This window comes from Procambarus clarkii, chromosome 68 (genome assembly GCF_040958095.1).
Source record: "Procambarus clarkii isolate CNS0578487 chromosome 68, FALCON_Pclarkii_2.0, whole genome shotgun sequence".
Classification (NCBI taxonomy): Eukaryota; Metazoa; Arthropoda; class Malacostraca; order Decapoda; family Cambaridae; genus Procambarus; species Procambarus clarkii.
Window position 1 is genome coordinate 4,243,668 of NC_091217.1, and position 15,580 is coordinate 4,259,247.

A 15,580-nucleotide genomic window follows, 5' to 3' on the forward strand; every position below is an offset into this window, starting at 1 on the left:
CCCCACAAGCCAGCAGGTGGATGACCCCACAAGCCAGCAGGTGGATGACCCCACAAGCCAACAGGTGGATGACCCCACAAGCCAGCAGGTGGATGACCCCCACAAGCCAACAGGTGGGAGTGAAGTCCCTGTTCCAAAATGTGGGGAAAATGGTACTAGGAATCAACAAGTCTCTCCTTTACAACTACCGTAAGTCTTGGCCGAGCATTCTTGGCCGGCCTCTCGCAAGATTTGCTCTTGGATGAGTTAATTTCCGCTGTTGAGAACTGCTTGGTTGAACACAGCAGGCTCGAGGAAGGTCGGAGAAGTGTGTGTGTGTGTGAGAGAGAGGGAGAAGGAAGAGTTACCGGTGAGGGAGAAAGATGAGGTTACGTGTGAGGGAGGAGAGAGAGGTACGAGGGAGGGATAGGGGGTAAGGGATGAAGGTGGGATGGTAGTGATGGATGACGAGGAATGTGTAATTATGAAACTTTAGAACTATTGCAAGATGAGACTTGTGCCCTTAGGAGGGATGAGGTAGAGAACGAGGGGGGGGGGTCTAGAAGGCAAACAAGGGAGATAGAGGTAAACAAGGGAGATAAACAAGTCCATGAGACAATTAAGAATGACAGCCGCTGTCTTTCACTAAGGGGAGTCCCACGCCTCTCTCACTTTCCATTCCCTATTCAACCGTCACCTCGTCCACCCTAGCATCCCCCACTCCCCTGTCCTCTTGTCCTCCCGCCATTAAACCCTCTCCTGTCCCCTCGTCTTCCCCACCATCCCCAATTCCCGTCCTCTCGTCCTTCCCCGCCATTCCCCACTCCCTCGTCCGATGCATTCCTAAATGATCTGATTATCCTATCAGAAAATTGGAAACATCAAATGATCTGATGTTCCCATCACTGAAATATAAGAACAGTTAAAAAAGTGAAAATAAAAACAATAAAAACATAAAAAAATAAACTATACTCACGAAATGAACAGTATGGTAAACAACACAGCTCAATTCCAACGCAATGTCATACTAAATAATTAAATCAAAATGAAAATAAATCGAAATCTATGAAAATTTAATTTATCAATGCAATCAGAAACATTGAAAAGGAATCGTAACATATTTTGCATAGCTTGTGTTGCTCTTACGTGTAACAGATGGTGCTGGTTAAAAAAAAACAGGTTTTTACCTGTCACAGGTGTGGCATCTATATAATAGGTATATAAAAAACATGTGCGTATTCGAATGTAACGTTGTGTCAAAATGTCAAAGCAATCGGTGAAGAACTTTCGGAGATTACAGCGTGTGTTGCTGTTACGTCCAACAGATGGCGCTGTATAACAAAAATACATATTTTTTCCCTGTCACAAAGAAGTCATGTATATAGTAGGTATATAAAAACACGCGCCTATTCGAATGCAACGTTGTTTCAAAATTTCAAAGCAATCGGTAAAGAGGTTTCGAAGATTTCCCACATGAAAAACACAGTTAAAAAAAAAAACATGTTTTTTCCCGTCACCGACGTGATATCTATATAATATGGATATAAAACGCCGCTCGGATGCAAATGGAACGTAGTGTGAAAAGTTCAAAGCAATCGGTGAAGAATTTTCGGAGATTAGCGATTTTGAACAAACGAACATTTACATTATTATGTATGTAGATATAAGCATTATATAGAAAAGTTACACTATAATGTTTTAAAGCAGCGGTTTTTAGCCTTGCATATAAGCACAACGAGGACGTGCAAGAGAGAGCCATACAGGGTTATTGTAAACCCCTTCCCCCTCCCAACCCTCTCCCCCCACGCCAAATATCTCTTGAAGGGGAAGTTCGACCCTTCAGGGAAGGCGTTGTAAGTGAAATGTTCAGCCTAGAGTCCGTAGACTGTATCTGTTTCAACTTAAAAATAAAGAGATCAAATTTTAACTTGCAAAACACATGCTCTGATGACAGATTTGCATTCTGGGCAGAAGTGAAGAAGATAGGGAGTAGGGAAGATCCGTACAGTGTTGGAGAGAGTGCGTAATGAAAGATAGTGAACGTTTTCCTTATAGTGAACATCGCTATAGTGTCTGGGGAAGAAAGGGAGAGTTCATCTGCCTGAAGACGGAAATGAGTATATATAGGAGGAGACAGGGAACGTGTGTGTGTACGCGGGGGGGCTAACGGGAATGTATATATGGCTGGAGATGAGACGAGAGATTGTAGGGGGAATATATATATATATATATGGAGGGTGTTTGTGAGGTATATGCGACGAGGGAAGGGTATATGAAGGGGAAGAGACGGATATAGGGTGTCAAGGTGACGATGGCAGTGTGTTTTGAAGCGTGTTGTAGTGGTGGGGAGAAACAGGGAGAGCGTGTGTTGGGTTGAACCTCGAAGTATGTGAGGAAGAGACTTGCGTACCTGGCCATCGGTACAACCTGGGCATTGGTACGACCTGGGCATCGGTACGACCTGGGTACCGCCAGGTACCCCATCTAGCCAATCTAGCTATTTTATATATTTTCTTTTGCTAATTTTTGCATTATAGATTTACCGTTTTTAAAAGCATTTACAAATATTTTATTTAGTACCTTCACACACACACACACACACACACACACACACACACACACACACACACACGAACCTGTCCCCAGAGGCCCACATCAAAAGAATATCATCAGCGGCATATGCTAGACTGGCCAACATAAGAACTGCCTTCAGAAACTTGTGTAAGGAATCTTTCAGAACCCTGTATACCACTTATGTAAGACCAATCCTGGAGTATGCAGCTCCAGCCTGGAGTCCATACCTAGTTAAACACAAGACAAAGTTAGAGAAGATTCAGCGGTATGCCACCAGGCTCGTCCCGGAACTTAGAGGATTGAGCTACGAGGAAAGGCTAAAGGAGCTGAACCTCACATCCCTGGAAAACAGAAGAGTAAGGGGAGACATGATAACCACCTACAAAATTCTCAGGGGAATTGACAGGGTGGACAAAGACAAACTCTTCAGCACGGGTGGGACACGAACAAGGGGACACATGTGGAAACTTAGTACCCAGATGAGCCACAGAGACGTTAGAAAGAATTTTTTCAGTGTCAGAGTAGTTAATAAATGGAATGCACTAGGAAGTGATGTGGTGGAGGCTGACTCCATACACAGTTTCAAATGTAGATATGATAGAGCCCAGTAGGCTCAGGAATCTGTACACCAGTTGATTGACAGTTGAGAGGCGGGACCAAAGAGCCAAAGCTCAACCCCCGCAAGCACAATTAGGTGAGTACACACACACACACACACACACACACACACACACACACACACACACACACACACACACACACACACACACACACACATATATATATATCATAAGATAAGGCACAAACTTTTTATTCTATCATTTTGACTATAACTTCCCGTAATATCTCTGAAAATATTCTACACAACTGGTATATACTTCTAAATATTCCAATATTCGATTTAACAATAAATGGCGCAGCTGACAGCGTCTATATAGCTTTAATAATCACTATCATTCAAGCTTTAATAATTAATTAATTCAAGCTTTAATAATTAATTAATTCAAGCTTTAATAATTAATTAATTCAAGTTTTAATAATTAATTAATTCAAGCTTTAATAATTAATTCAAGCTTTAATAAATAATTCAAGCTTTAATAATCATTTTCATTCAGTACGCCTTTTTGGGCACCAGGGTAGAGGGGGCACTAGTTTGGAAGGTGAGTGGTCAGTGTAAGGAAATGGGTGGGGGAGGGGGGGCGGAGGGTGATAGTGAGGAATTAGCCTGTGCTGGAGCGAGAGTGACCTGGCTCAGGTTTATGGGCCCCGGTTCGACCCCCGCCTCAACGGACCGGAAGCCCCTGAGTGGTGGCACTCTTTGCTGAGCTGAACTCTGTCCTCTCTCTCTCTCTCTCTCTCTCTCTCTCTCTCTCTCTCTCTCTCTCTCTCTCTCTCTCTCTCTCTCTCTCTCTCTCTCTCTGTCACTCTCTCTCTCTCTCTCTCTCTCTCTCTCTCTCTCTCTCTCTCTCTCTCTCTCTGTCTCCTGCTGCTTTTCTCCCTTTTAATATTGGTAATTATTGTTGTGGTTAAGTGTGAAATATTGGTTGATATAAACAATATGTCTTTAGAGACATAGACAGTCATTTTATTTCTTCCCAATATTGCATTTTATGAGAGAATGGGAAGAGGAGGTAAGGAAGCTGGAATGTGAGAAAGGAAAGGGTGAGATGGGGCATGGAAGGGGGAAGTTGAGGGGAAAGGATGGACAAGACGAGGGGAGAAATCAATTGAAAGAAAAGGGGGGATAAGAGACCGATATTGTTTAAGTGCTTCTTAATAAATGTCTTACAGAAGGGGGAACAAGAGGTGAGGAGGGAGGAACGGGGGAAGGGAAGGACGAACCGAGAGAGAGAGAGAGAGAGAGAGAGAGAGAGAGAGAGAGAGAGAGAGAGAAAGAGAGAGAGATCTATACAGCTTCCACAGAGGCTGGTGGATATTGTGCCATCCGCTCCATGTTAGAGACCATCACTGCTCTTCCTGTATATATATATATCCATAAAAATGTCTCGCTAGCCACCGGGACTCTTGGCTTCTCTTTAGCCTCAAAATAACCAACACTTCCCGGCGCCTATTAAACGCACCAGCAGAGGCTGATATATATATATATATGTATATGTATATGTATATATATATATATTATAGAGAAACTCAGAGCATGGGCACACAAGGTGTCCGGGTTGAGGAAGGGAGGTGACATGGAGCCCAATATATATACCCGACCTGTGGAGTGTGTAGGAAGACGCAGACGTAGTCAGGAGCCTCACGTTGCTTCACTTCCTCTGCCACGTGTGGAATTCCGTGCCGGGAAAATATTGTTAGTGTGTGTTGCGTAAATGGTACAATAATGTTGCATGAAATGGAGGTATAATGGAAATATTTTGTAGGTTACACACACACACACACACACACACACACACACACACACACACACACACACACACACACACAAACACACTGTATTTCCTTGTTATGTCTTGTAGTTATATATTATATATAACTAATACATTTTGGGGAATATATATTTTTATATATTCTCCCCATCTAGTATTTTCTAAATGAAAGTACTTGAATACTTCGAGTACTTAAGTTCTTGCCCTAAGTCGTATAAAAAGAGACGCAAGTGTACAATATAACCCAACTGGTTATAGCCAGGGGATCTTACACCAGCGTTAAATTGCTTCAAATCCACTCAGCAACACAATGCCAAGAAAGAACACCAGAGCGTTGCGAAGATAATCTCCTCCAAAGTTAGATTACTCCACAGTCGGCTCTTTAGATATAATAATTCCATACTGAGATGAAAATTTCCAGGAACGTTAATTCTATCCCTAGAACTGATTTTGTTTTTTTTACTGTGTTCGAAATGCGTTTGTCGATGCCTCGATTTTTTAGGGAGATTTGTTTAGTCTTAAGGGTATGTTGGTTAGCATTGTAAATGTGTGGCCACGTCTGTGGTAGAGATAATAAATTTTAAGGATTTTAAAGAAGGGAGAGAAGGGAGAGGGGGTTTAATGAGAGAACTGATGCTACTTACTGAGGGAGAGTTGCACTCTACAGCAGAGATGAATCACGCTAGTGCTGGCCAATGACTATTATAAGTCGTTCATTAACTTGCAAACTCTCCAAGAAATCACTGGAAAGTTTCTGGGTGTGCACTTCCAGTTTATCCCATCCCTCCCTCTTCCATACTTCTCTCTGTCTGTCTATCTATCTCTCTCTCTCTCTCTCTCTCTCTCTTTCACCCCATTCTTAACTGCGTACGTTCTAGTAATATGCTCTTGGAATTTCTGAATCTTCAAGATGTTGTTGTTGCATCTCAAGAATATTGCAGCGTTGTGAGTGCTCCTCCTGGATAACCCCATCACCGCCCTGCTGCAACCCACCCAGAGAACCCACCATCAATATCCACTGCTAGAAACCAACAAAGTAAACTCATCATACCCAAAATTGCCCGAAATCAATTTGTCCTTTTGGTTCTTTGAAGAGAGGGGGGGGGAGGGGTTAATAGTGGGGAGGGGGAGAGGGGTGGACGTGGGGAGAAATATAGCAAGGAGAAAATGAGATCATTGGTTGGGGGTGAGATGACAGGGTGAGGGAGAAGGTGTTGTACTTTCAAACACTCTTTCACTAAACATGTCTAAAACATTCGTTCCAATGTTTGCTGAATCCCAATTAGACGCTTCGAATGTTGCCCAATTTCATGCCAGTTTGAACTCTTTAAAGACTTCGATTTTTTTTTTACACATGAACGCAGCCGGTCGGCCGAGCGGACAGCACGCTGGACTTGTGATCCTGTGGTCCTGGGTTCGATCCCACAGGCGCCGGCGAGAAACATTGAGCAGAGTTTCTTTCACCCTATGCCCCTGTTACCAAGCAGTAAAATAGGTCCCTGGGTGTTAGTCAGCTGTCACGGGCTGCTTCCTGGGGGTGGAGGCCTGGTCGAGGACCGGGCCGCGGGTCCACTAAAAAGCCCCGAAATCATCTCAAGATAACCTCAATACAAAAAAATTGCTCCCAGTTATGTATTTTCTTCATGTGACTTCATAGGTTTGGCAGCCACACGTACGGTTTAAAGGATCTTATCTTCACTTCAATCACTATTGCCATATTTTTGTTTCATCAGCATAATTATCAGCCACTCAGACAAATAAAATCATCAAGGTCTCTCACGTGCTGTTTGTATATTTTTTCCATAGTTCGATACACCTCTGGAGTGTGTGTGTGTGTGTGTGTGTGTGTGTACTAACCTAGTTGTGATTGCGGGGGTTGAGCTCTGGCTCTTTGGTCCCGCCTCTCAACCGTCAAAACCGTCTGTGTGTGTGTGTTGGCATATGTATATGTGCGTGTATGTATGCAAGTACGCCTGAATATAGCAGCATCCCCCACCAGGCGTAGAGCACAATTCTCAGGACAGTCATCACACAGATTCTACATATCTGTGAGGGTTCAAACCAGCCTCACCTCACCTGAAGTAATCATCTTAATGTAACTCAGGCCCCGTTGAAAATTTTTACACACACACACCTGCTCAAGCAAAATAATTACAATCCCTAGAGAGTAGACATTACAGTCTGGTGAGTATTATACCAGGCAATCCCCCCTCTACCCTCTCGAGGCCTCTGGTGAGTTTCAGTCTCGTGATTACACTAGAGTCATTTCTTTTTGATAAATGAATTCAATAGCAGCATAATTAAATGTAAAATCCCCTTGCTGTATATAAAGTGCTTATAGTGCTTCATTTAAGACAAGTAATAATGTGAATAAGTAAATGTATCAATGCCCTTCTCAAGAAAGGTGTGCAGGATGGAATATACGAATATTCGAATCGTTATAAAAGTAGGAAAATAAGGTATTGAAATGTGTTTAATACAGAAATATAGATTAAAATGCGAAAACGCTACATATAGAAAGTAGATAAGATAATATTCAGTAAAGATATGGGTAAATACTGCCTTTGGAAGCAGGAGAGGTGACATATGTGTGGGTGTCTTCCGGATAACGTCAAGACATGGGATCACTCGGGTGTTTCAAGCGTAGGTTAGACATGTATATAAATGGATTTCTATGGATAAAAATAGAAACTGCCTCGTATGGGCTAGTATAGGCCTTCAGAAATCTCCTTAATTCCTATTTTGATGTTATTACGTTTCAATTGGTTGAAATAAAAGTTTTAACGAAACAAAACAAATTACATTTCCTCTTTGAGCGCCATCTTTTCTTAATCATGTGAATGTGCACGGCTTCACACGGGAAAATGATCACAAATTTTGACAAAATTAAATAAAATGTATCCCAATCAGCTCCTTGTAATGGAAAGGTCAGGAGTTAGTGGAGAGGTCACGAGATAGAGAGAAAGGTGACGAGCTAGTGGAAAGGTCACGAGATAGAGAGAAAGGTCACGAGCTAGTGGAAAGGTCACGAGATAGAGAGAAAGGTCACGAGTTAGTGGAAAGGTCATGAGATAGAGAGAAAGGTCACGAGATAGAGGGAAAGGTCACGAGATAGAGAGAAAGGTCACGAGATAGAGGGAAAGGTCACGAGATAGAGAGAAAGGTGACGAGTTAGTGGAAAGGTCATGAGATAGAGAGAAAGGTCACGCAGGCTTGCCGCCTCGTAACACGAGTCAGTGAATCACCTTGTTTCCAGGGCCTGAATGGGACCATTACAGTGGTACACACACATACCCAACACGAGACGGTTTTATCGACAGGTCAGTTGTGTGTATTTGATGGTGATTGTGCGATTGTATTTGTCTTGTCCTTTAGCTCCTGGGCCCCGGATTTTAGCCAACGGCGGCCGATGCTCTCTCGCATGCATCTTGATGCGCGTGTGCGTGCTCGCGCGTGTGTGTGCTCGCGCGTGCGTGTGACCACCTGGAAGGGTAAACACCACTAGGGCGTCAATCTTAAAATAATAGTTAGAGTTGCTTAAGAAAAGCAAGTGAAAGGCAGGAGCCATTAGCGTCCCTTCATCCTCCCTCCCCCCCTCTCACCCCTGGATCCATTCACAAGTCTTTTATTTATTGTTTTAAATTTATATATAAAAAATATTCTTTTGCAATTCACGGCTGGTCATTTGAGGCGCCTGCATTATGCCTAAGAAATTTACGAAAAAGATTCTAGTGCCAGGTTTAGACGAATTTTAATTTTTATCTAAAAAACAAAACAGAACAATCCGGGTCCTGAGAGAGGGAGAGAGAGAGAGAGAGAGGGAGTGGGGAGAGAGAGAGAGGGAGTGGGGAGAGAGGGAGGGGTGGAAGGACCGGTGTGACACAGGTGTCGATCCCTAGGGATGGTGTGACACGTCGAATGGCAATCCCTGCGGCCACAGACCTGTGTGTGTGTGTGTGTGTCGCTCAATACGTCTCCCTTGTCTGATCTTTCCCGTCCAGACAAGAATCAGAATCAACCCCTGATCGTCCGTACTGAAACGCACAGACTATATATATACTTTTCTGACTGTTAGTCGTGACTGTTACCATGACAGGTACTGCTGGATGCTGCCCCCCCCCCCCCCCCGCCACACTAAAACTGTTCTTAAGCAGACGATGAGTTACAATCACGTGGCTGGAGATATGAGACAACACGACGACGTTTCGGTCCGTTTCTGCTGTATTATATCAGTCGTGTTGATAATGGGCCAGGACGAGACCGAAACGTCGTTGTTTCTGCATCGTCTGATGTGTGTATGTGTGTATGTTTGTGGTTTGGTCTCTCTCTCTCTCTCTCTCTCTCTCTCTTTCTCTCTCTCTCTCTCTCTCTCTCTCTCTCTCTCTCTCTCTCTCTCTCTCTCTCTCTCTCTCTCTCGCCCGTGCTCTCAACTAATAGGTCGCGTTTTTTACGTTATTCTCTCTGAATATTCACGTGTTCTATTGCATCGGTCCTGATAGGTTTGGTTAGGTTACATGGCGTCGAATGCTTCTTATTAAGCCAAAAAATTAGTTTTTTTTCCCGGAGTGGCAAATCAAGAGAACGGGCTGCCACCCTCGGCGAGTATTTACCGATAAGGAACGGCTATATCGGATAGATGTACCGGATATATGTACCGGATATATGTACCGGATAGATGTACCGGATACGCATGTCTATCGCATAAGACGAGTCTTGTGTCACATAGCAATTGCACATTTTATTGGAATGAATGACCCAAAACTTGTACGCCACATGTTGCAAGAATAGAAGACAGTCACGAAATATATAGATATTTTGCAGAATAAAACATAAAATTCAAGTTATTTTTTATTTAACAATATCTTGGTTCTGCTCCACGGAGACTTAATTTTTTTAATTTATATTGTACTCAAACATTTTACCAACATGAACTTTCGGACAGTCCACATGGTTAACTGACAGGAAGTAGCAATAGAGCTTCTAGAACTATTGCTAGGTCTGGCAGGCGTATTGGCGCTAAGCTAGAGTCTTAAGAAGAGCATCCGGCTAAGTGCATTCTAGCTACTGTGCCGGCTGGTCATATATTCCAGATCATTCCACATACTGGAAGCACTGAACTTACGAAAGAGTGATGTGTATAGTGTGAGTATCACCATACACATTTTCGAGACGGTTTGTATCACTCTATAACCGATTACGTAGCACTCATATGTATGCTTAACAACCGTTAATCTTCAAGAAGCTCCTCGTTAAGGACGGTAGCGCGTACCGAGGATGCTGCCACAGCATTTCCTCTCTAAATAGCAACATTGAGACGCTGAGAAGTGGAACTTGATTTCCTCGAGCATTTCACTTGCCCTAATGAGTCTATCGTCCATTTCACTGACGATCCTGACTGTACATTCACCCCCCCCCCCCCCCAGGAGCCGAGGGCCTCAGAATTTATTTGAACGTAGGACGTATTTATTTGGACGTAATTAGGAGCCTGATGCTTGCACTCAGCGCAGGTGTAAGTGCGTTAGCCAATGTGAATTCTCGTGCATTGTGAATTCTATTTTTTTTCCGAACAGACGTTTCGTAAATTTGGATCACACGCGGGTTTTCTGTCTGATTTTGCGACGTGATGTTTCATAAATGTGGATCACACGCTGGCTTTCAGTCCCCCGCGTCGGAATATTCATAGCTAATCTATGGAAATGTATTCTCGGCGATCTATACGCTAATCGCAGCTATAATGCCATTTCGTTGTATGCTGTTATAGGCAGCAGTAAGTTTCCTCATTATATATTCACACGGCATTACGTAGCGACAATACCGTCAGAAGGGGGGGGGGGTGATCTGGGAAAGGTGGGAGGGAGAGTGACCAGGGATAGGTGAGAGAGGGAGGGGGGGGTTGATCTGGGAGAGGAAGGAGGGTGTGTGATCTGGGAGAAGGAGGAGGAGGGAGTGATCTGGGAGAGGAAGGAGAGGGGGGGGATGATCTAGGAGAGGAAGAGAGGAAGGAGGGAGGGTAAAGAGGGAGAAAAGGGGAGGGGGGGGTGAAATGGGAGGGAAGGGAGGGAAGGATATGAATTTATACATGAAAAGTGAAGGTAGGAAAACATGATATGCTTGAGGAAGAGGAGGTAAAGGAGTTGGGTGATCGATCATTAAGTATAGAGCCAAAGAAGGAAAGAAAGAGGCAAGACAGGGTAAAGAAGGGATAGAAATAAAGAATAGGGAGTATGAATGGGAAGAGAAGGAGTATATTCCAATTGTTTCATCAGTCCTCCATTCTTTCAGTCACTTGAAGACAAATATCTTTCTTACCTCTCCATTTCTATATATTTATCCTTCCTCCTCTTCCTCTTCCTCTCTCCTCCTCCTGCCTTCGTTACCAGGAGGCACGAACCCAGGTATTCTGGACCTACACAACCCAGGCCGCGCACTGGCAATCGTTCCCAAGCTGAATAAAAAATAGAAACCGTTTGGGCTTTACCGTTGACGGGCAGCCGCCGCTGCTGCTGTCAGACGTGGAGTGGTTGTGGTGACTGGAGTGTTAGGAGACCATGGAGGGTGTTGGTAAAGGGGGGGGGATGAGAGGTGTATGGGGGTGTGTATGGGGGCCCAGATTCTCGCCACAGCTATGGTACTCACCCCCATGATACTTCCTGCTGGTGGAATGCAATTCAGAGTGTTAATCAAGCCGTAATATCCCTGCGTTTATAGGCTACATAGAATTGGAATGGCCGAGAAATAGGCATTAGTCAGCGTCGGTGTTTACGGGATAATGAGACGAGGGGAACGGTGCAGTGAATGATGGTTGGGGGCGGTCACGCAGGTGGTCGTGGCCAAGCACACGCAGGAGGTGGCGGCCAAGCACACGCAGGAGGTGGCGGCCAAGCACACGCAGGAGGTGGCGGCCAAGCACACGCAGCAGCAGGAGGTGGTGGCCACCTGGAAGCCTCGCAACCATCTGTTTGCTGCTCGTTTGCTAGGACGGGTTGTGTTACGACCCGGAGCGGCCAGTAATTTCCGCGGCGGAAGTGTGTGTGTGTTGATCATTGCCCTGCGCTCTCTCTCTCTCTCTCTCTCTCTCTCTCTCTCTCTCTCTCTCTCTCTCTCTCTCTCTCTCTCTCTCTCTCTCTCTCTCTCTCTCTCTCTATCATTATAGCTAGTCGTATATATGAATTTCTGTCTGTGTCATGTATCTTTCTCTGTCTTTTATCTTCTCCGTGTTTTCGTCCCTTTATCTCCCTCTTTTTCTTCAGTTCGTTATTGCGGTGACTGAGATTTTTCTCTCTCAGTCACTTAATGAAGAAATCTTGCCTAATTAGCGTCGTAATCCGTCAACTTTTCTTTCCATACCCCTTTTTTTCTAATCATAATTTCAAAAGAGGGTCGGTTTCCTGTGGACGAGCGTCTCGTCTCGAACACGGTCGAGACGAGATGATTCATCATGAATGATTCATCATGAATGATTTATCATGAATGCCTTCCTGATTCATCATGCAGTATCTAAGTACTAAAAATGTAGCTACTTAAAATGTAGTTTATGTCACCAACCTTCCAGGACGATCCTGGAAGGTTGGGGACGATCCTGGAAGGTTGGGGACGATCCTGGAAGGTTGGGGGCGATCCTGGAAGGTTGGGGACGATCCTGGAAGGTTGGGGACGATCCTGGAAGGTTGGGGACGATCCTGGAAGGTTGGGGACGATCCTGGAAGGTTGGGGACGAGCCTGGAAGGTTGGGGACGAGCCTGGAAGGTTGGGGACGATCCTGGAAGGTTGGGGACGATCCTGGAAGGTTGGGGGCGATCCTGGAAGGTTGGGGGCGATCCTGGAAGGTTGGGGACGATCCTGGAAGGTTGGGGGCGATCCTGGAAAGTTGGGGGCGATCCTGGAAGGTTGGGGACGATCCTGGAAGGTTGGGGACGATCCTGGAAGGTTGGAGGCGATCCTGGAAGGTTGGGGACGATCCTGGAAGGTTGGGGACGATCCTGGAAGGTTGGGGACGATCCTGGAAGGTTGGGGACGATCCTGAAAGGTTGGGGACGATCCTGTACGTTGGGGACGATCCTATAAGGTTTGGAACGATCCTGAAGGAGGTGTAAGGTAGGATCCTGGTGGGGTGGCGGGAAGGGCTGGTGAGGATACAGGGGGGAAGGGGCTGTACTGGGAGTGTGTGGGGAATGGCAGGGACGAAGGAGAGAGTCAGTGTTGGTCTGGACGTCGGAGGTGACGGAGCGGCAACAGGCTGCTGCTGCTGCTGCTGCTGCTGCTGTAACAGAGGTTCCCGCCATGTGGACTGGCTGCACCGAGGGGAGTCAGTCACGCCTCTGCCGTCGTCCGCTCTGCGTCGCCGCGCTGCTCCGGTGAACACTTGTGAATGCTACAAGCAGCAGAAGCTTGCAATGAAATACTCTGACGAGAGGCGGTTCTGCGGCCTGTCGAGGACTCTGATATCCCAAGGCTGAGACGTGCATTCTGTTGACGATGTTAGGACATTCTTACCTGGCCCAGGAATATGACTCCTCACTCTGGGGATTATCGATGAGGACTGGCCAGCTCTACTGAGCAGTGATATATGACAATGTCAACGCAATCTGCCCCACGGCGAGGCACATACGGGTGTTCCACCTGTTTACTCTAACGTGAAGACCGACCTAAGGTGAGTCGTGGTTGAATAACCAACCGTAGAATTCTCTTCTCAGGAATAAGGGTAACTTAGAGATAATCTTGTAACTTGCTACTCAATAAGTTCAGCCTGGCCTAAGTTGTTGTAGGGAGGTGTGAGACAGGACCTACACGGCCCCTTGTATGTAACAAACGGTGAAACAAAACACAAGAGGATTAACACCTAGTTAGCACCTAGTTAGCACCTAGTTAAACACAAGCTAACCTAGTTAAACTAGTTAAACCTAGTTAAACACAGCTAACACCTAGTTAAACACAGCTAACACCTAGTTAAACACAAGACAAAGTTAGAGAAGATTCAGCGGTATGCCACCAGGCTCATCCCGGAACTAAGAGGATTGAGCTACGAGGAAAGGCTAAAGGAGCTGAACCTCACATCCCTGGAAAACAGAAGAGTAAGGGGAGACATGATAACCACCTACAAAATTCTCAGGGGAATTGACAGGGTGGACAAAGACAAACTCTTCAGCACGGGTGGGACACGAACAAGGGGACACAGGTGGAAACTTAGTACCCAGATGAGCCACAGAGACGTTAGAAAGAATTTTTTCAGTGTCAGAGTAGTTAATAAATGGAATGCATTAGGCAGTGATGTGGTGGAGGCTGACTCCACACACAGTTTCAAATGTAGATATGATAGAGCCCAGTAGGCTCAGGAATCTGTACACCAGTTGATTGACAGTTGAGAGGCGGGACCAAAGAGCCAAAGCTCAACCCCCGCAAGCACAATTAGGTGAGTACAATTAGGTGAGTACCTAATTAACACCTATAATTTTCGCGGCGAATTATGTTAAACTCGTGAAAATTAGCATAATATATATCATAATTTTAGCTACTTATTGGATCTCAGTCAAAGGAGATTATTTAATTTTCACATCATTGCAGGGGAGAAACTGAATGATAAGTTTCAATTGAACACGAGTTATAACAAGCTGGCATTGAACTCTAACTTTGACAGAAAAAAAACTTAATACTATGTGGGACTTGAGTTGACATCAATTACGATGTAGTATGACTTTCACTCGAGTGACTAGGATCACTCTAGGGTGATGATAAGGATTAATTTAGAGTGCGTTTGCTGACCAGGATTACTCTTAGAGTCCTCTGCCAGGGATTATTTTAGAGCTCGTTACGTGACAGGGGTTATTCTAGAGTGCGTCCACTGACAGGAATTACCGAGTGCGTTCTCCGACAGAGATAAATGAGTGCGTTTTTTAACTAGGATTTCTTTAGGGCGAGTTCTCTGACAGGGATTACCTCTGAGAAGTGCGACTTCGCGTCTATGTACAAGGATTTCTCTTAAGAGTCAATATTATCGAAAATATTACTCTAGATTAAATCCACTAACAATTGTAACCTTAGAGCGCGTTTTCTAGAAAGGATTTCTGTAGAACGCGAGAGAGAATCCGTTTCTGTTGAGAGGATTCCACTAGAGTACAAACTGGATTCTATACAGTTTTCACAAATGTTACCTGGAATACAATTGTTATAAAAAAATAAAAAATATTTTACTTGTATTTTTAGGGGGTCTAATCAGTTGATAAACTAATTAATTGCTTAATTATTTAAGTGATTGGCTAATTCAATCGTTGCTCAGCAGCAAACTGGATTTGGTTATAATTGAATTTAGTATATGTATATTCAAGCCTGCTTGATGTTGTTCATTGTTGTTGTTGTTCATTGTTGTTCATGTTGTTCATGTTGTTCATGTTGTTCATTGTTGATGTTGTTCATTGTTCAATGTTGTTCATTGATTTAATTGTTTTTCATATAATTGAGGAAGGGAAATTTGTTTCACAAAATTCAACTTTTTTTAAACAACAAAGAGGATGCGACTCCTCCTTTAGTCACTGTAGCCAAACCAGTTTAGATTTGTAAATCTGACTTAATACAGCTACAATACAATACAGTTACAATACAATTACAACGCAATGCAATCACAGTAACATAATACAGTAACA

General features: G+C 44.4%; 1 protein-coding gene and 1 pseudogene across 1 annotated transcript; one reads left to right on the plus strand and one right to left on the minus strand.

Annotated features, from left to right (window-relative positions):
• Positions 1–12,475: 12,475 nt before the first annotated feature.
• On the minus strand, positions 12,476–13,225 carry LOC123774683 (PGC-1 and ERR-induced regulator in muscle protein 1-like). The gene has a single exon (XM_045769192.1). The coding sequence runs from the start codon at positions 13,223–13,225 to the stop codon at positions 12,476–12,478; it is 750 nt and encodes a 249-aa protein (XP_045625148.1).
• The window catches only part of LOC123774682 (uncharacterized), a 41,676-nt pseudogene continuing 39,249 nt past the window's right edge, over positions 13,154–15,580 (plus strand).

Bases quoted from the DNA above. Each gene is read 5' to 3' on its own strand.
- LOC123774683 (XM_045769192.1), bottom strand. From the start codon at position 13,225: ATGGCGGGAACCTCTGTTACAGCAGCAGCAGCAGCAGCAGCAGCAGCC.